The sequence below is a fragment of the Delphinapterus leucas genome, chromosome 2, assembly GCF_059928025.1.
Source record: "Delphinapterus leucas isolate spDelLeu-1000000601 "Yukka" chromosome 2, BTC_Dleu_Yukka2, whole genome shotgun sequence".
In the NCBI taxonomy this organism is placed as follows: domain Eukaryota; kingdom Metazoa; phylum Chordata; class Mammalia; order Artiodactyla; family Monodontidae; genus Delphinapterus; species Delphinapterus leucas.
In genome coordinates this window covers 16,460,248-16,480,945 of record NC_143130.1, presented here as the reverse complement: position 1 = coordinate 16,480,945, position 20,698 = coordinate 16,460,248, and the positions used below count along the sequence as shown (strand labels likewise).

The 20,698-nt window shown below is 38.6% G+C and overlaps 2 protein-coding genes across 3 annotated transcripts in view; one reads left to right on the top strand and one right to left on the bottom strand.

Moving 5' to 3' along the window:
* ITGB1 (integrin subunit beta 1) overlaps positions 1–1,876 on the top strand; it is a 77,151-nt gene extending 75,275 nt beyond the window's left edge. For both annotated transcript variants that reach the window (XM_022580451.2, XM_022580449.3), the window contains exon 16: positions 633–1,876. In XM_022580451.2, coding sequence (XP_022436159.1) covers positions 633–698 — 66 coding nt within the window. In that variant the 3' untranslated portion in view covers positions 699–1,876. The remainder of the gene's footprint in view (positions 1–632) is intronic.
* Positions 1,481–20,698, bottom strand: part of CCDC7 (coiled-coil domain containing 7) — a 326,255-nt gene continuing 307,037 nt past the window's right edge. Inside the window, exon 45 of the mRNA XM_089906460.1 lies at positions 1,481–19,596. The gene's annotated coding sequence lies outside the window, so the exon portion shown is untranslated. The remainder of the gene's footprint in view (positions 19,597–20,698) is intronic.

Genomic DNA, 20,698 nt, shown 5'->3' with positions numbered 1-20,698 from the left:
CTTTAGTAAAATACAGAATTAACAATAAAATAAAACATTTCATCAGTACGATATTGAAGAATAGCAATTATTTCATGAAGAATGGAAATTATTTTTGTCTAAGCAAATGCGGCAATGTGATGCCTTGGTGGGGAGGTACTGTGCTCGCAGTGACACTGTTGACAGTCTTACCCCAGAACTCACCACAACTTTTGTGGCAGAGCCTCAGAAGAATATCTCCCTCACAGAGATGAAAGCCAAGGAGTCTTCATTATCAAGCACCTTTGTGCACAGTAAAGGGTTAAGAATCAGGCAGTTGATGGCAGAAGAATTCCTTAAGTTCAAAATTAGTTTCAAGACAGCCATTCAAAACCAGTTTAAAAGAGAGAAGCCGTTAACAGCACGCCCTCCAGTGGAGGAGTGGGTCAGAAAGGAAATAATGCCAGATGACAGGGGTACCTTTAGACTTGTAGGGCAAAGCTTTCAGTTTCAAATTTTGTGTAAACTTTTTAATGCCTTTTAAAAAATTCAGTGTGATGCCTGGACAGGTAAAATGGAAATGACTTATGAAAACGATCTTTACTTTTAATATTGTCTTATAAATAATGTTACATGACTTCAGTAGAGTGACTGATAACTTTTCTTTTTTTTAGGGTGAAAATCCTATTTATAAGAGTGCTGTGACAACTGTTGTCAATCCGAAGTATGAGGGAAAATGAGCGCTGCCAGTGCGTATCCACAACACTGAGTGCAAAGTAGTAATTCCACACCCACAGTAAGGTAGTTTTAGGGTAGTGTTGCTGTGGTTCTCTCTTGGGCAGGTTCTGAAAATGTACAATATGTATAATTTGAAATTTTTTTTATTATTTTGAAAATAATGTTATAATCAATGCCAGGGACTGACAGAAGACTTGAGACAGGATGGTTATCCATATCATCTAAGGTTGAATTGTGCCTTTTTGACCTTTTCCTCCTGGACTGTTGAAATCCAGCTCTTAGTGGATTAAGCAATATTTCTAGAGTGATTGAAAGGACAGTAGTTAAAATAATGAGTATGATGAGAGTTTCTCTTAAGTATTAAAACTGATTTCTTGCTTTGCAGATATGTCACTTTTCAGTTATACAGAATCCAAAGTGAATGTCCTTCTAGCTAGTTTAGAATTGTTTTAAATTTATTATTTTGTTATTTTCCTTGTTAGACATGACTGATGACATGATGTATCTGAAAGATGAGTATGTTGGGAGTTGCTTGTGTAAAATAATGAAATGTTTGATCTACAAAGGCCATGGGAAAAGTCAGAGAGTTAGGAAGGGAAAACATAGCTTTAAAACCTGTGTGCCATTTCAAGAGTTACTTAATCTTGGTAACTTTTATGCCTTCTTTTTTTAAATTCAAGCCTTGTTTAAAAGTATTGGGGAATTTTCTGCAAAAAAAAGTTCTTGATTTATATAAAGGCCTTAATTTACATAGTATTTGCTGAATTGGGGACCTCTGGGTGAATTTATTTTATTTTATTCATTTTATTTTGTTTAAAGCCTGGTGCTTTTTATCACCTCTTCTAATCTTTTAATGTATTTTTTGTTTGCAGTTTTGGGTAAGACTTTTTTGTTATCAGTACTTTTTCATTGATGTTTTAGCTGTACATTTGCCTTTTTAATGACCATGTGAAATTGTACTATGGCTTATGCAACAGCCATCAGTTAAGCAGTTCTTAATTTCAATTAGTGATGTAACAGACCACTGTATATTTACTTCTCACTGTTTGAATTTCCTGTTTGGTTTCATACTAGTCACATTCTTATTTTAAGTGCCTTTTAATTTTAACAGTTCACTTTTTACAATGCTATTTACTGAAGTTATTTATTAAATAAAAATGCCTAAAATATTTAAATTGGATGTTTGGGTTTTATATATTTTGTCAGTTTGTGTGCCTAAAATTTTTATAGCTTAAAGAGATGATTGACAGAAAATTCCTGGTCATTGGGTTTTTACTTAGACTAAAAGAGAGAAGGAAAGAAGGAAGGGAAGGAAGGAGGAGAGAGATGGTAAAATAAAATTTCAGACTGTCTTTGGGCTCTCTATATAATACTGGATAAATCCCCTTCTCTCCCCACCCTTCTCTTACCTCCCTAGGAGATAGGTTTCATCCCTATATTAAGCAGAATTAACTCTTTATGAACATCCTCTTAGAGCTATTAACTAGAAGCTGGAAATTATATCATTTTATTTAAGATATAGACAAGGAATTGTTATGTTTCTGATAAGTTTCTATTTTCATTTGGCTTTGGTTTATTTATGTTAGAAAGTATATGTATCCATAAAAAATACTTGTGTGAAGCTTATTGAAAGAAATATATCCCTTCCTGGAGCAATACAATAAGTGTCAGAGATTTGGGGAGAGGATTGTGGTAAAAGTTTCAACTTTACCAGCCTCTCACATTTGCAGTGCCCCTCCCATTTAAAAAAATTGGTATCTTTTTTACCTGTTCCACTTAAATGTATTTCCTGGCTTAGACTAAATCATCTTTCAGTTGAGAATTATACATCTTTATGAGGAAAATTAACCTCTTTCATGAACTATCCATTTCACCTGTTTCATTTTCCATTCCCACCACCCACACTGCCGCTTGGTTCAACGCATTTCCTTACACCTGAGGCATAACCCGATGAACTGAATACCATATTTCTGCTCCACAAGTTTGCTTTTATAATGAGATTTTTTATAAATAGGAACAGAGCCTATTTTCTGTTACATTCAATACATGATTCTTTTTCCTGGCATATGCTTTTGATGCTGAAATATGGTGAATTTTTAATTTTATATTATAATTTATAAACAGATTTTCTGACTATAGAAATCCTTTTATTTGGAAGCTGGAGAATTGTATAGAATTTATTTCTCATGCTGACCATAACAGCATTGGCATTTGAATAATTTTAGGCTTAAAACTGGCAGTTTCAAAACACAGTCTAAGAGATTGATAATTAGCTTTGAAACCACACAGAACTTTGTCACTAAAATATTTTTTATTTTCCTAGCAAATAGTACATTTTGACCTCCAGTGAAGTGCTTTCCAAAAGTTAATGAGTCCTGAAAGAAAATGACAGTTGTAAATTTTTTTTTCATTCAAACTCCGTATTCTGAAAATTTATGAAATGTTAGGTATCATGCCTAAGTGTCAATAGTGGCATATTTTGCAGTGATTCTCTGACATTTTACAAAGTTTTCTTACTCTTTTGCAGAGGATAACTTTATAAATTCTTTGATAAACACGCCCAGATGAGACCTTGAGCCACAAGAACACTTCATCATACTAGTTAAAAAGCACTGTGGTCAACTTCTGATTTTGGAATTGTCTTTTTCCCGCTCCTCTGTTGCTTACTAGAGTTTGAGAGGTAACCTTATTGAATAGAGGCCATTTGTCTTTGTTTTTTTGCCTGTGTCCTTGAAAACTTAAGTTATTTCTGACCTAATAAGTTCATAGGAGTTCAGAAACAGCAAGTATCTCCAGGACTCTTGTGGAGCCTATACAGACAGTCCACTGGCTCTCCGGACAGCTCTCACTCCCCAGGATTCTCTTGAGAATTTAGGCAGATGTGGAAGTGGCTTCTGAGTGAGTGATCCATGGGAGCAGATTTTGAGGCTGGATTAGATTAGATAGCCCATTAAGCCTCCACCACTGTGAGCGTGGTAAGTTGTCATACATATCAAAATGTACAAAATGCTAGGGTGAATCACAAGACATATATTAGTTAAATCCACAGGTAGTAACTTTCTTTCTATTTAATTTCCTTCTACAATCTCTCTAAGTCTTCACTGGATTTTAACTATGTTAAGATCTTACATGAATTTTTCAAGGATATAGAGTTTCCACGAAAGTATTTAGTGGTATTTCATTTAATTTTACTTGTATTCTACCTACTCTGGGTTTTTTGGTCTCAGGACTAATTCTAAAATAGACTGGTATATTAAACAAGAGTTAATTAAGGATCACTTTGTGAGAGGAAAACACTGTTCTGAATATTTAAATCCCATAATTTTATTCATTACTGTAATAGTTTATAGAACTGTTAGAAGACAGCCTTGTCTTCAATTTAATGTGTAGTAGGTGATATGTTGTTGATGTTACTTATTGATAACAATGTTATGTTAATGTTGCTTACTGATCAGAATTATTCCTGGGCGATAGACCAACATTCAGGTCTCCTTCAGTAGCTAAGTAACTGGCCCCTCGGCAACCATTTTAAAACATGGATTTGACTGTATTGTCCCGACGCCCCCATTTCCATCTCCACCTTCACATCCTCAATCCTCCCACAGGTCCTTTGTAGTTGATGTTTCTGTCTTATCCCTAGATTTGATAGCTCCAAGAATATAGGACCCTGTGTGTTTTGATTCATCATTGAATCCCTAGAACAACGTCTGTCATGAAGTAAGTAGGTGACCGTATTTGTTGAATAGGTGGGATTCATCTCCCTGAGTTACCACTACTACCTACCTAGCAGCATTTGCAGTGATACACTCTGCCTTCCTACCTTGATGGGTAGAGTATCCTAGGTTGTGGTTTTTCTCTTTCAGCACTTGAAACGTTTCTGCAGAAAAATGTGATAGTTTTATGTCGTTCCCTTCTCTTGCTGCCATTAAAATTATCTCTGACTTTTGCCATTTTAATTATGATATGTCTTGGTGTGGGTCTCTTTGGGTTCACCTTGTTTGAGATTCTCTGTGCTTCCTGTACTTGGAAGTATTTCCTCCTTCAGGTTTGGGAAGTTTTCAGCTTATAATATCCAACACGTGTCCAACCCCTTTCTCTCTTTTCCTTCTGGGACTTCTGTAATGTGAATGTTAGTACACTTGAAGCTGTCTCAGAGGCCCCTTAAGCTATCCTTACTTTTTTTATTTGTTATTCTTTTTGCTTTTCTGATTGGGTGATTTCCATTAGTCTGTGTTCCAGATTGCGTATGTATTCTTCTGTATCACCTAATCTGCTCTTAATTCCTACTAGTGTACACTTCAGCTCTTACATGTTCTTTTTTATATTTTCTAGTTCTTTTGTTAAAATTCTCACAGTGTTCGTCTATTCTTTTCCCAAGTTCAGTTAGCATTCTTTTACCATTGCTTTGAACTCTTTTTCAGGTAAATTATTTCTCTCTGTTTCATTAGGGTTTGTTTTCAAGGGCTTTTTTTCATTCTTTCATTTGAAACATATTCCTCTGTCTTTTCATTTTAATTTTTCTGTCTCTATGAAATCAAGTGAAACCGTTACCTATCCTGGTCTTGAAGATGTGTCCTTCTGTGAATGTCCCTATGTAGTCTGCATGTACCCAGCAGATTTGGTGCGAACTGGATCTAAAGTGAACACAGGCTGCGTCTTCCCTAGGGGTGTGCTGGCAGCCACCACCCTGGTGGGAGGTGGGGCTGGAGTTGGAGGGGCTAGAGCTAGAGCCAGGTGCAAGCCGGGCTTCTCTGCTCAGTGGCTGTTACAGCCCTATCGGATGGGGGCCCAAGAGGCTGGAGCAGAACCCCTGACGGAGCTGGGTTTCTCCTGGTGTGATGGTAGTCTCCTCCTTGGTTAGGGTTGTGGCCAGGGCCTGAGGGCTTGGGGCTTCACTTCTGTGCTGGTTTCACTTTTTCACCCAGTAGGTATGCCTTGGTTAGAGGCTGGGTTGGTGCCCACCTCTGAGCTGGCCCTACCCCCTCCCAAGTGTGCATAGGGACTGGTGCCCTGGAGCTAGCCTCACTTCCTCCTGAGTGTATGCACCAAAGCACAGGCTGGCAGTGGCTGTCTCCAACCTGTTCAGAGGCAGGGCTGGCATCTCTCCAAGTGTGCACACTCTTGTTGGCAATGGCAGCCTCCACCTTAGTGGGGAGCAGTGCTGGGGAAAGAGGGGCTGGAACAGGAGCCTGGTACGTGGACCATGCTGGAGGGGTCCTTGCAAGCTGGCCAGGGCCCCAGGCAGTCTTCAGTCTGCTGCCTTTGTGCCTGTGACTGAGAGTAAGTGGGTCTGTGCATGTACTCTTCAAAAGCAGAGCCTTGGTTTCTTACACCCCTGTAAGTGCCACGGATTTTCAAACCAGCTAAGGGGGTTCCTCTTCCCAGTACTGTACCCCAGGGTTGGGGTTCCTAATATGTGGCTCCAAACCCTCCCCAGGGAGGATCCCAGTGCTGGTGATAACCCCCTCCTCTTCTGGGTCCCCTGCCAAGGGTGCGGGACCTGACCAGATCACTTCTCACCCCCTACCCCCCAGTCTGGAACCAGACTCTGTGTAGATCTTTCTTTACGTCCTTGGTTGTAGAAGAGCCGTTCTGCCAGTCTCCAGGTCATTTTCAGCAAGAGTTGCTCCACATATAGTTGTATTTTTGATTTGTTTAAAACTGAAGGGGAGGTAGGCTTGACGTCCTGCTCTGCTGTCTTGATCTCTGTCTCACTGTGGCTTTGATTTGCATTTCCCTGATGATTGGTGATGATGACCACATTTCATGTACCTTTGGCAATTTGAATCTCTTTTTGAAAAAACGTCTATTCAGGTCTTCTGCTCATTTTTAAATGGATTAGTTTATTTTTTTACCTGTCCATTTTTGGCCGTGGAGTTACATGAGTTCTTTATGTATTCTGGATATTAACTGCTTATCAGATACACGGTTTGCAGATATTTTTCTCCCATTCTGTTGGTTGCCTTTTCATATTGTTGTTTCTTTCACCGTGCAGAAGCTTTACAGTTGGTTGTAGTCCCACTTATTATCTTTTTGCTTTTGTTGCTTATACTGTAGTTGTCATAAAGTATAATCCGTAAAATTATTGCCAAGACCAGTGCCAAGGAACTTTTCCCCTTTGTTTTCTTCTAGGAGTTTTATGGTTTAAGGTCTTACATTTAAGTTGTTAATCCACTTCAAGTTCATTTTTGAGTGGTGGAAGACAGGAGTCCAGTTTCATTCTTTTGCTTGTGAATATCCAGTATTTCCACCAGCATTTATCGGAGAGACTGTCTTTTTTCCATTGAGTATTCTTGGCGCTTTTGTCAGATACTACTTGACAGTATATGTGATGATGTATTTCTGGGCTCTTGATTCTGTTCCATTGGTCTTTTTATGCCAGTACCATTCCACTTGGAATACTATATAGTATTTGTAGTATACTTTGAAATCAGGAAGTGTGATGCTTCCAGCTTTATTCTTCTTTCTCAGGATTGCTTTGGCTATTCAGTCTTTTGTGGTTCCATAAGAATTTGAGTTTTTTTTTTTCTTTTCTGTAGAACATGCCATTGGAATCTTGATGGAGACTGCATTGAATCTATAGATTACTTTGGGTTGTCTGGATATTTTAACAATATTAATTCTTCCAGTTCATGAAAACAGTATATCTTTTCATTTATTTGTGTTGTTTTTAATTTCTTTCACCAGTGTATTACAGTTTGCAGTGTACAGATCTTTCACCTCCTTGGTTACATTTATTCCAAAGTATTGTATTGTTTCCAATGTTATAAATGAATTTGCTTTCTTTCTTTAATTTTTGGATAATTTGTTATTAATGAATAGAAATGCCACCGATTTTTTTATGTTGATTTTTTTTATCCTGTAACTTTCCTGAATTCACTTACTAGTTCGGTGGAGTCTTTAGGATTTTCTATATATAAGATCATGTCATCTCTAAGTAGACAGTTTTACTTCTTCCTTTCTGATTTGCATGCCATCTGTTTTAATTTCTTGCCTGATTCCTCTGGCTAGGTCTTTTAGTACTTTGTTAAATAAGAGTGGTGAGAGTGGGCATTCTTATTCTTGATCTCAGATAAAAAAGCTTTAAACTTTTCACCACTGAGTATATGTTAGCTGTGGGTTTGTCACATATGGCCTTAGTTATGTCAAGATATATTTCTTATAAATGCAGTTTGTTGAGTATCTTTATCATGAAAGGATGTTGAATTTTGTCAGCTGCTTTTTCTGCATCTGTTGAGATGCTCATGTGGTTTTTGTCCTGCATTTTGTTATTAATATGGTTTATCACACTGATTGATGTTCATGTGCTGAAACATCCTTGCATCCCAGGAATAAGTTTTAATTGGTCCTAATATATAATTCTTTTAATATGTTATTGAATTCATTTTGCTAGCATTTTGTTGAGTACTTTTACATCAGTATTCATCAGGGATACTGGTCTTTTTAGTCATATAATTAGTTAAGATGCATTACCTCTTTACTTTCTTTTTGAAGAATTTGAGGAGGATTTGTGTTAATTCTTCATTAAATGTTTGGTAGAATTCACCAGTGAAGCTGTCTGGTCCTGGAGTTTTCTTTTTCTTTTTTTTTTTGTGGTACGCGGGCCTCTCACTGTTGTGGCCTCTCCCGTTGCGGAGCACAGGCTCCGGACGCGCAGGCTCAGCGGCCATGGTTCACGGGCCCAGCCGCTCCGCGGCATGTGGGATCTTCCTGGACCGGGGCACGAACCCATGTCCCCTGCATCAGCAGGTGGACTCTCAACCACTGCGCCACCAGGGAAGCCCCCTGGAGTTTTCTTTGTTGGGAAGTTTTTGATTACTGCTTCAATTTCCTTATTAGTTACAGTTTTGTTTAGATTTTTAATTTTTTTCCAGATTCAATGTGGACAGGTTGTATGTTTCTAGGAATTTTTCCATTTTCTAGATTACCCAATTTGTTGCCATATAATTGTTCATAGTATTCTCTTACATTCCTTTTTATTTCTGTAGCATCAGTTGTAGTGTCCCCTCTTCATGTTTAATTTTAGTAATTTGGGTCTTCTCTGTTTTCTTCTTAGCTTATCTAGCTAATAAAGTTTTGTCAATTTTGTTGATCTTCTCCAACAGCCAATCTTCGTTTTATTGATTTTCTCTACTGTTTTACTATTCTCTGTTTATCTCTGCTCTAATCTATATTATTTCTTTCCTTCTGCTAGCTTTGGGTTAATTTGTTCTTCTTTTACTAGTTTTATTAATATATAAAGTTAGATTGTTGGTTTTGTAATCCTTGTCAACGTAAGAATTTGCAGCTGTAAATTTCCCTCAACACTATTTAACTGCATTCCATAATTTTTGCAATGTTGTGTTTTCATTTGTCTCTAGATATTTTCTAAGTTTCCTTGTGATATCTCCTTTAAAAAGTGAAATATAATTGACATACAACATGGTATAAGTTTAAGGTATACAATGTGTTGATTTATATATTGCAATATGATTACCACTGCAGTGTTAGCTAACACCACTGTCACACCACATAATTATTTCTTTTTGAAGTGAGGACAATTAAGATCTGGTCTCTTAGCAACTTAGAAGTTTATAATATAGTATTACTGAGTACAATCACTATAGTGCATTAGATCTCCAAAATTTATTCATCTACTAGTTGCAAGTTTATACCCTTAAACAACATCTCCCCAGTTCCCCTACCCTCAGTCCCTGGTAAACACCATTGTACTTTCTATTTCTATGAGTTAGGCTTTTCAAGTTCCAAATATGAGTGAGATCATATGGTATTTGTCTTTCTCTGTCTGACTTGCCTTACTTAGCATAATGCCCTTACGGTTTGTCCGTGTTATCACAAATAGCAGGACTTCATTCTTTCTCACGGCCCCCACACCTTCTTTATCCATTCATCTGTTGATGGAGACTTAGGTTGTTTCCGTATTTTATCTATTGTGAATAATGCTGCAATGAACATGGTACTGTTCTATCTTTTGGATGTCCTGTTTTTATTCCCTTTGGATATATACCCAGAAGTGGGATTGCTGGGTCATATAGTAATTATATTTTTAATTTTTTGAGGAACCTCCATACTGTTTTCCATCGTGTATGTACCAATTTACATTTCCACCAACAGTACACTAAGGTTGAAGGTGTCCCCTTGTATGTAGCTAGTCTGCAAAGATTGGGAGAGCTGGATGTTCTTTCAAATGCCTACATTTCAACAGAAGGCATAAAAACTAACAGGGAAACATGTGCAAAGGAAAAAAAATAATCTCCAGAAAACGGAAACAGAGATCTGTGACGTATAATTCAAAATAAAAGTATTATAGATGCTCAAATAGAAAAGTAAATGCAATGAGGTAATCAGTGCATGAACAAAATGAGACAGTCACAAAGAGACAAACTATAAAAAGGAATCAAACAGATTCTGGAGCTGATAAATACTTTAACTGAATTAAAAATTCACTAGATGGTTCAACAGCACACTGGGACCAGGAAGAAGAACGAATGGATCAGTGAACTGGAAGATAGGCCATTTCAAGTGACCAACTCGGGGACAAAAAGAAAAAAGAATGAAGAAAAATGAAGGGATTTAGGGGGCACCATCAAGTGGACATATGCTTTGTAGGAGTCCTGAAATGAGGAGAGAAGAAGGCAGAGGATCTGTCATGGACTGAATTGTGCCCCCTACCTCCACAAATTCCTGTTTGAAGCCCTAACCCCCAGTGTGACTGTATTTGAAGGTGGGGCCTTTAAGAAGGTAATTATGATTAAATGAGGTCATGAGGATAAGAGCACTAATCTTTTAGAACTGATTGTTCTTAGAAGAAGAAGAAACAGAGTTTTCTCTCTCTTTGTATGAGCCCCGAGGAAAGGCCATGTGAGGATACAGTGAGAAGACAGCTCCTTGCAAGCCAGGAATAGAGGACAGAAACCAACCCTGATGGCACCTTGATCTTGGACTTTTTGCCTCTAGAACTGTGAGAAAATGCATTTTTGTTGTTTAAGCAACCCAGTCTGTGGTATTTTGTTATGGCAGCCCTAGCAGACTAATACTGATTTTGGTACCAAGATGTGGGGTGCTGTTATTACAAATACCTAGAAATCTGGAAGTGCTTTTAGAATGAGGTGATGGGTCAAAGCTGGAGGAGTTTTGAGGTGCATGCTAGAAGAAGTCTAGATTGATTTGAAGGAACTATAAGCAAAAATAAATCAAAACTTGAAGATTAAAAAATTCTCAACCTGTCAGTATTGCAAAAAAATGAGAAAGTGTGTTCTGGAGAGAACCCCAAGGGTGTGGCTGGACAGTCACTCCATAGAGATTACTCATGGATTTAATCAGCCATCTCAACTGAAGCCAGGAATAGAGGTGGGATTATACCAGCAGAAAAGGAGACGAAAGAAAGCAAGGCTTTCAGACTTCTTTGTTTTAGTGTCAGCAGACCATGAAGCTATTTAGCTGCATACAACTTCATCCTTTCAAGGAAAGGGAATAATGACCCCAAAGGCAATTCAGAGATCATCAGGGCCGCCACACCTGCCACAGATCCAGTGCATACAGGCCCAGTGAACAAGGCTGTTTCCTCCTCGGTTTCAGAGAGTGGAGCCACTTCCTCAGTTTCTACAAACCAGGCTGCTGCTGCAGAGAGCCGCAGGCGTGGGGCTACTGCTCAGGGGTGTGGGGGAGATTTTGCCTTCCCAGTGGGCCTGGAGGGTAGAACACCCAGCAAGAGAGGATTCTCTTTGAGCCTTAAGGTCTAGTGGAATATGCATTGCTAGGTTTTTGTCCTTTGGGGGACACAGCACCATTTTCTGTTTCCCAGTTTCCTCCTTTTGGCATGGGAATGCCTATCCTATGCCTGTCCCATCACTGTATTTTGTAAGCAGATAACCTGTCTAGTTTAACAGGTTCAAAGCTGGAGAGAAATTTTGTCTCCAGATGAATTGTTCCTAAAATCTCTCCTATACCTGTTGAGATGATATCTAGATGAGACTTTGGACTTGGAATTGATACTGGAATGGGTTAAAACTTTGGGGCTGTTGGGATGTGGTGTATGTATTTTTCATGTGAGAAGAACATGAACTTTTGGGGGTCAGGAGGCAGAATGTTATGAACCAAACTGTGTACTGCCCCATTCATATTTTGAGCCCTAATCTCTTGATGTCACTGTGTTTGGAGATGGGGCCTTAAAGGAGATAATTAAGGTTAACTGAGGTCATAAGGTGGTGTCCTTATACAAAAAGGAAAAAACCCCAGTGAGCTCTGCTGTACACACAGGAAAGGCCATCTGAGGACACAGTACGAAAGCAGCTGTCTACAAGCCAAGAAGAGGGTTCACTAGAAACCAACCTTGACAACACCTTAATCTTGGACTTAGTGCCTCTAGAACTGTGAGAAAATAAATTTAAGACACCTACTCTGTGGTATTTTGTTATGGCAGAAATAGCAGACTGATAAGCCTATCTGAAGAAATTATGGCTGAAAACATCACCAATTTGAGGAAAGAAATGGACATAGAAATGCAAGAAATTTAACAAATTCCAAATAATAAAACCAAAGAGAGTCACATTGAGACATATAATCAAACTCAGAGACAAAGAGTGGATCTTGAAAGCAGCATGAGAAAAGTGACTTGTAAAAGGGAGCTGCTGTAAGATGATCAGCAGATTTCTCAGTAGAAACCTTAGTGGTCAGAAGGGAGCGCGATGAGATTTTCAAAGCATTGAATGAAAAAACACCAAGAATATTATATCATATTGCAGAGCTGTTGTTCAAATGGGAAGGAGAAAACAAAGCTTTCCTAGATAGACAAAAGCTGAAGGATTTCCTCACCACTGGACTTGCCCTGTAAGAAATGCTAAAGGAAGTGCTTTGACTTGAAATGAAAGGATGCCTGACAACAGCATGGGACCATATGAAAATATAAAGCTCTCTGGTAAAGGTGAGTATATAGACAAATAGAGGATACTGTGGTATTATTGTAGTGTTGGTACATAAATCACTTTTAATTATGGTATAGAGTTCAAAAGATGAATGTATTATAGCAAATCTATGTTACGGGCACACAATATAAAAATATGTAATTTGTGACATCAATAACTGGAAGAGTGGAGACATGAAACAGTTTTTTGTATGCAATTGAATTTAAGTTCATTTAAAATAGATTATTTTAACTTTAAGATTTAAAAATTTTTATTTTATATTGGAGTATAGTTGATTAACAATGTTGTGTTAATTTCAGGTGTACAGCAAAGTGATTCAGTTATACATATACATGTATTTATTCTTTTTCAGATTCTTTTCCCATTTAGGTTATTACAGAATACTGAGCAGAGTTCCCTGTGCTATACAGTAGGTCCTTTTTGGGTTACCTATTTGAAATACAGCAGTGTGTACATGTCAATCCCAAATTCCCAGTCTATCCCTCCCCCCCACCCTTCCACTCCCTGGTAATCATAAGTTTGTTCTCTAAGTCTGTGAGTCTGTTTCTGTTTTGTAAATAAGTTCATTTGTATCATTTTTTTCTTTTTTAAGATTCCGCATGTAAGTGCTATTGTCTTTCTCTGTACTTACTTCACTTAGTATGATAATCTCCATGTCCATCCCTGTTGCTGCAAATGGTATTATTTCATTCTTTTTAATGTCTGAGTAATATGTACCACATCTTCTTTATCCATTCAGCTGTCGATGGACATTCAGGTTGCTTCCAATTCCTGGCTGTTGTAAACAGTGCTGCAATGAACACTGGGGAGCATCTATCCTTTTGAACTAAGTTTTTTCTCCAGATATATGCCCAGGAGTGGGATTGCTGGATCCTATGGTAGCTCTATGTTTAGTTTTATAAAGAACATCCATACAGTTCTCCATAGTGGCTGTATCAATTTACATTCCCACCAACAGTGCAGGAGGGTTCCCTTTTCTCCACAGCCTCTCCAGCATTTATTGTTTGTAGATTTTTTGGTGATGGCCATTCTGACTGTTGTGAGGTGATAACTCATTGTAGTTTTGATTTGCATGTCTCTGATAATTAGTGGTGTTGAGCATCTTTTCATGTGCCTCCTGACCACCTGTAAGTCGTCTTTGCAGAAATGTCTATTTAGGTCTTCTGCCCAGTTTTTGATTGGGTTGTTTGTTTTTTTGACACTGTGCTGTTTGTAAATTTTGGAGACTAATCTGGTTAGTCTAATCTGCTGGTTCTTCCAGCACCGTTTTTCTTTCTCATGATTGCTTTGGCTATGCAGGGTCTTTTGTGTCTCCAAAGTTTTAGATTGTTTTGTTCTAGTTCTGTGAAAAGTGCCACTGGTAATTTGATAGCGATTGCATTGAATCTGTAGATTGCCTCAGGTAGTATAGTCATTTTGACAGTATTGATTCCTCCAATCCAAGAACATGGTATATCTTTCCATCTCTTTGTGCCACCTTCGACTTCTTTCATCAGTGTCTTATAGTTTTCGGAGTACAGGTCTTTTGTTTCCTTAGGTAGGTTATTCATAGATATTTTATTCTTTCTGATGAAATGGTAAATGGGATTGTTTCTTTAACTTCTCGTTTTGATCTTTCATTGTTAGTGCAACAGATTTCTGCTTATTAATTTTTTATCCTGAAACTTTACTGAATTTATTGATGAGCTCTAGTAGTTTTCTGGAAGCATCTTTCGGATTTTCTATGTATAGTTTCGTGTCATCTGCAAACAGTGGCAGTTTTACTTTTTCTTTTCCAATTTGGATTCCTTTTATTTTTCTTCTCTGATTGCCTTGACTAGGACTTCCAAACCTGTGTTCAATAATAGTGGTGAGAGAGGACATCCTTGTCTTGTTCCTGATCTTAGAGGAAATGCTTTCAGCTTTTTCACTGTTGAGTATGATGTTAGCTGTAGGTTTGTCATACATGGTCTTCATTATGTTGAGGTATGTTCCCTCTATGCCCACTTGCTGGAGAGTTTTTATCATAAATCGGTGTTGAACTTTTTCAAAAGCTTTCTCTGCACATACTGAGATGGTCATGTGGCTTTTGTTCTTTGATTTGTTGATGAGGTGTGTCACACTGATTGATTTGCGGGTATTGAAAAATCCTTGAATCCCTGGGATAAATCCCACTTGATCATGGTGTATGATCCTTTCAATATATTGTTGGATTCAGATTGCTAGTATTTTGTTGAGGACTTTTGCGTCCGTGTTCATCAGTGATAGCTCGCCTGTAACTTTCAAAAAGAATCTTTAACTTGTTTTGGTATCAGGGTGATGGTGGCCTCATAAAATGAGTTTGGGAGTATTCCTTCCTCTGTGATTTTTTGGAATAGTTTCAGAAGGATAGGTGTAACTCTTCTCTAAATGTTTGATAGAATTTGACTGTGAAGCCATCTGATCCTGGAGTTTTGTTTGTTAAAATCACAGTTTCAATTTCAGTACTTGCGATTGGTCTGTTCATAATTTTTATTTCTTCTGGTTCAGCCTTGGGAGACTGTACCTTTCTAAGAACTTGTCCATTTCTTCCAGGTTGTCCATTTTGATTGGCTTATACTTGCTTATAATAGTCTCTTATGATCCTTTGAATTTCTGTGGTGTCCACTGTAACTTCTTTTCCATTTCTAATTTTATTGATTGGGGCCCTCTCCTTTTTTTTTCTTGATGAGTCTTGCTAAAGGTTTATCAATTTCATTTATCTTTTCAAAGAACCAGCTTTTAGTTTCATTGATATTTTCTCTTCTTCATTTCTGTTTCATTTATTTCTGCTCTGATCTTTATGATTTCTTTCCTTCTACTAACTTTGGGTTTTGTTCTTCTTTCACTAGTTGCTTTAGGTGTGACATTAGGTTTTTTATTTGTGATTTTTCTTGTTTCTGGAGGTAAGATTATATTGCTATAAACTTCCCTCTTAGAACTTTTTACTGTGTCCTGTAGGTTTTGGATTGTCATGCTTTCACTTTGATTGTCTCTAGGTATTTTTTGGTTTCCTCTTTGATTTCTTCAGTGAGCCATTGGTTGTTTAGTAGCACATTGTTTAGCCTCCATGTGTCTGTAGTTTTTACAGATTTTTTCTTTTTCTTGTAGTTGATTTCTAATCTCATGGCATTGTGATATGAAAAGATGCTTGATATGATTTAGATTTTCTTAAATTTACTGGGGCTCGATTTGTGGCCCAGCATGTGATCACTCCTGGAGAATGTTCTATGTGCACATGAGAAGAATGTGTATTCTGCTGCTTTTGGATGGAATGTCCTGTAAATATCAGTTAAGTCCATCTGCTCTAATGTGTCATCTAGGCCTGTGTTTCCTTTTTGATTTTGTCTGGATGACCTGTCCATTGATGAAAGTGGGGTGTTAAAGTCCCCCACTGTTATTATGTTACTGTTGATTTCTCCCTTTATGGATGTTAGTATTGGGTTGGCTAAAAAGTTTGTTCAGGTTTTTCCATAAGGTATTACACAAAAATGCGAACGAACTTTTTGGCCAACTCAATATTTGCCTTACATATTGAGGTGCTCCTGTGTTAGGTGCATATATATTTACAATTGTTATATCTTCTTCTTGGATTGATGTCTTGATCATTATGTAGTGTCCTTCTTTGTCTCTTTTAAGTCTTTATTTTAAAGCCTATTTTGTCTAATAGGAGTATTGCTACTTCAGCTTGCTTTTGATTTCTACTTGCGTGGAATACTTTTTTCCATCCCCTCACTTTCAGTCTGTATGTGTCGCTAGATCAGAAGTGGGTCTCTTGTAGACATATATATGGGTCTTGTTTTTGTATCCATTCAGCCAGCTTATGTCTTCTGCTCAGAGCATTTAATCCATTTACATTTAAGGTATTTATCAATGTGTATGTTCTTATTGCCATTTTGTTAATTGTTTTGGATTTGTTCTTGTAGGTCTTTCTTCCCTTCCTCTTTTGTTCTCTTGTGATTCGATGACTAATTTTAGTGTTATGTTTGGATTCCTTTTTCTTTTGTGTGTGTGTTTATCTATCGTAGATTTTTGGTTTGCAGTTACCATGAGGTTTGGATATAGCCATCTATATATAATCAAGATTGTTGTAAGTTGCTGGTCTTTTAATTTTAGATGCATTTTCAATATCCTGCATTTGTGCTGTCCTCACAGTTGCTGGTTTTGATATCATATTTGTGTGCAGCTGATTTCCTACCTTTACTATATATTTGCCTTTAGCTGTGAGCTTTTCCAATCGTAATTTTCTTGTTTCTAGTTGTGGCCTTTTCTGCTTAGAGAATTTCCTTTAGCATTTGTTGCAAAGCTGGTCTGGTGGTGCTGAATTCTCTTAGCTTTTGCTTGTCTTTAAAGCTTTTTGATTTTTCCTTCGAATCTGAATGAGAAACTTGCTGGGTAGAGTATTCTTGGTTGTAGGTTCTTCCCGTTCATCACTTTAAATATATCGTGCCACTCCCTTTTGCCCTGCGGAGTTTCTGCTGAGAAATCAGCTGATAACCTTATGGGAGTTCCTTGTATGTTATTTGTTGCTTTTCCCTTGTTGCTTTTAATATTTTTTCTTTGTCTTTAATTTTTGTCAACTTGATTACTATGTGTCTTGGTGTGTTCCTCCTTGGGACTCTGCACTTCCTGGACTTGGGTGACTGCTTCCTTTCCTATATTAGGGAGGTTTTCAGCTATTATCTCTTCAAATATTTTCTCAGGTCCTTTCTCTGTTCTTCTGGGACCCCTAGAATACAAATGTTGGTGTTTTAATGTTGTCCCAGAGGTCTCTAATACTGTCTTCATTTCTTTTCATTCTTTTTTCTTTATTCTGTTAGGCGGCAGTGATTTCCACCATTATGTCTTCCAGCTCACTTATCAGTTTTTCTGCCTCAGTTATTCTGCTATCAATTCCTTCTAGTGTATTTTTCATTTAAGTTATTGTATTGTTCATCTGTTTGTTCCTTAGTTCTGGTAGTTCTTTGTTAAACATTTCTTGTATCCTCTCGATCTGTGCCTCCATTCTTTTTCCGAGATCTTGGATCATCTTCAGTATCGTTACTCTGAATTCTTTTTCCAGTAGATTGGCTATCTCCAATTCACTTAATTGTTCTTCTGGGGTTTTGTTACTTCACCTGGGACATTCCTCTGCCATGTCATTTTGTGTAACTTTGATTGAGGTTTCTGTTCTGCAGGCTCCAGAATTGTAGTTCTTCTTCCTTCTGCTGTCTGCCCTCTGGTGGATGATGCTGTTTAAGAGGCTTATGCAGGCTTCCCAGTGGGAAGGACTGATTCCTGCCCACTGGTGGGTGGAACTGGGTCTTGTTCCTTGGTTGTTTGGCCTAAGGTGTCCCAGCACTGGAGCCTACAGGCTGTTGGGTGGAGCTAGGTTTTTGGGAGAAAATGGTGGCCTCCAGGAGTGTTAACGCCAATGAGTACTCCCAAGAACTACTGCTGCCGGTGTCTTGTCCCTGCAGTGGGCCACAGCCATCCCCGGCTCTGCTGGAGACCCTCCAATACTAGTAAGTGGGTTTGGCCCAGTCTCTTACGAAGTCACTGCTTTTTTCCCTGGGTCATGGTGTGCAGGAGGCCTTGTGTGTGCCCTCCAAGAGTAGAGTTTTTGTTTCCCCAAGTCCTGTGGAATTCCTGTGATCAAACCTTACCGGTTCTCAAAGCCAGATTCTCTGGGGTCTCCTCCTCCTGTTGCCAGACCTCAAGGCTGGGAAGCCTGATGTGGGCCTCAGGACTTTCATTCTGGTGGGAGAACTTCTGTGGTATAATTATTTTCCACTTTATACGTTGCCCACCTGGCAAGTATGGGAGTTGATTTTATCACCCTCCTACTGTCTCATTGTGGTTTCTTCTTGCTTTGTGAAAGTAGGTTATCTTTTTTGTTCTAGCAATTTTTTGTAAGTCGCTATTTAGAAGTTAGTTGTGATTTTGGTGTTTTTGTAGGAAGGGGTGAGCTCGCGTCTTTCTGTGCTGCCATCTTGACACTTTCTCCTGACCATTACTATTTCAAACTTTAAGATGTTTGGTGTAATCCCTGATACCATAAAGAAAATAGCTATAGAGTGGCCAAGATGGCAGAATAGAAGTACCCTAAGCTCACCCCCACTCAGGAGCACACCAAAATCCAACACTCCGCAGAAGGATCGTTGTTGAAAAAGACTGAAACCTACCAGAAAGATACATAAAGACATAAAACGAGGCACATAGGAGGGGCTGATTCATGATATAATCAAATCCCATGTCGCCCAGGTGGTTGACCCACCAACTGGAGCATAATTGAATTAGAGAGATTTTCCCACAGGAGTGAGAGTTCTGAGTCCCACATCAGGCCCCCTAGCCTGGGGAAAAGGAGCCCCCAGAGCATTTGGATATGAAGGCCAGCAGGGCTTGAGTGCAGAAGCTACACAGGATTGGGGAAAACAGACTTCACTCTTAAAAGAGTACACATAAAACCTCATGCGCACTGGGACCAAGAGCAAAAGCAGTAATTTGACAGGAGCCTGGGCCAGACATACCTGATGGTCTTAGAGGGTCTCCTGGGGAGTCGGGGTGCAGCTGTGGCCCACCCTGGGGACTTAGACACTGGTGGCAGGTATTATCAGTGAGCGTTCATCTGCATGAGCTCTCCTGGAAACAGTGCCACCCGACAGGCTTCCTAAAGACCTCATGAGCACACAGCCACCTGTAGACACACCTCTAGACATCGCCTTGCCCCCCAGAGGACCAAGACTCACCTCCATCCACCAGGGTGCAGGCATCAGTCCTTCAGAAGTCTCTAGATTAGCTTCACCCACCAGTGAGCAGAAACCAGAAGCAAGAAAACTATAGTCCAGCAGCCTTCAGACTGAGTCCACAGACGCATGCCAGTGACCACCCTGGGACCAGCTGGCCCCCTGCCCTTGGGTGAAGAGAGGAGAGTGCACTTCTGGGATGCATAGGTTGTCTCCTATAGAGGGCCATTTCTCCAAGGTCAAACATAACCAACCTACCACATACATAAAAATACAAGTAACTATTTAGACAAAATGAAGTGACAAAGGAATATGTTTCAGAGAAAGGAACAAGATAAAACTGCAGAACAACTAAGTGATGTAGAGATAGATAGGCAATCTACGCAAGGAACAATTTGGAGTAATGATCATAAAGATGATCAAAGAACTCGTGAGGAGAATGGATGCACAGAGTGAGAAATTAGAATTTTTAACAAATAATTAGAAAATATAACAACCAAACAGAATTAAAGAACACAATAACTGACATGAAAAATACACTACACGGTATCAATAATAGACTAAATGAGGCAGAGGACCAGATCAATGAGCTGGAAAACAAAGTAGTGGAAATCACTGCTGCTGAACAAAGAAAAAAGAATGAAGAGAAATGAGGACAGTTTCAGAGACCTCTGGGACAACATAAAGCACGCTAATATTTGCATGATCAGGGTCCCAAAAGGAGAAGAGAAAGGCTTGAGAAAATATTTGAAGAAATAATAGCTGAAAAGTTCTCTAACCTGAGGGAAGGAAACTGTCACCCAAGTCCAGGAATTGTGGAGAGTTCCATACAGGATTAACCCACAGAGGAACACAGCAGACACAGTGTAATCAATCAATCAAAATGACTAAAAGAATATTAAGAGTAACAAATAACATACAAGGGAACTCCCATAAGGCTATCAGCTGATTTTTCAGCAGAAACCTTGCAGGCCAGAAGGGAGTGGCAATGATAAAGTAATGAAAGAGAAAAACCTATAACCAAGAACACTCAGTAAGGCTCTTGTTCAGATTTGACGGAGAAATTAAAGCTTTACAGAGAAGCAAAAGCTAAAAGAGTTCACCACCAAACAAGCTTTACAAAAAATGCTAAAGGAACTTCTCTAGGCAGAAAAGAAAAGGCCACAGCTAGAAACAAGAAAACTATGAAATAGAAAAGCTCGCTACTAAGGCAAACATACAGTAAAGGTAGTAAATCATCCACACACAAAGCTAGGGGTTAAAAGACAAAAGTAGTACAATTTATATGCAAAATAAGCAGTTAAGGCATACACACCCCCAAAGATAGACTTACAATATCAAAAACAGTAATTTTGA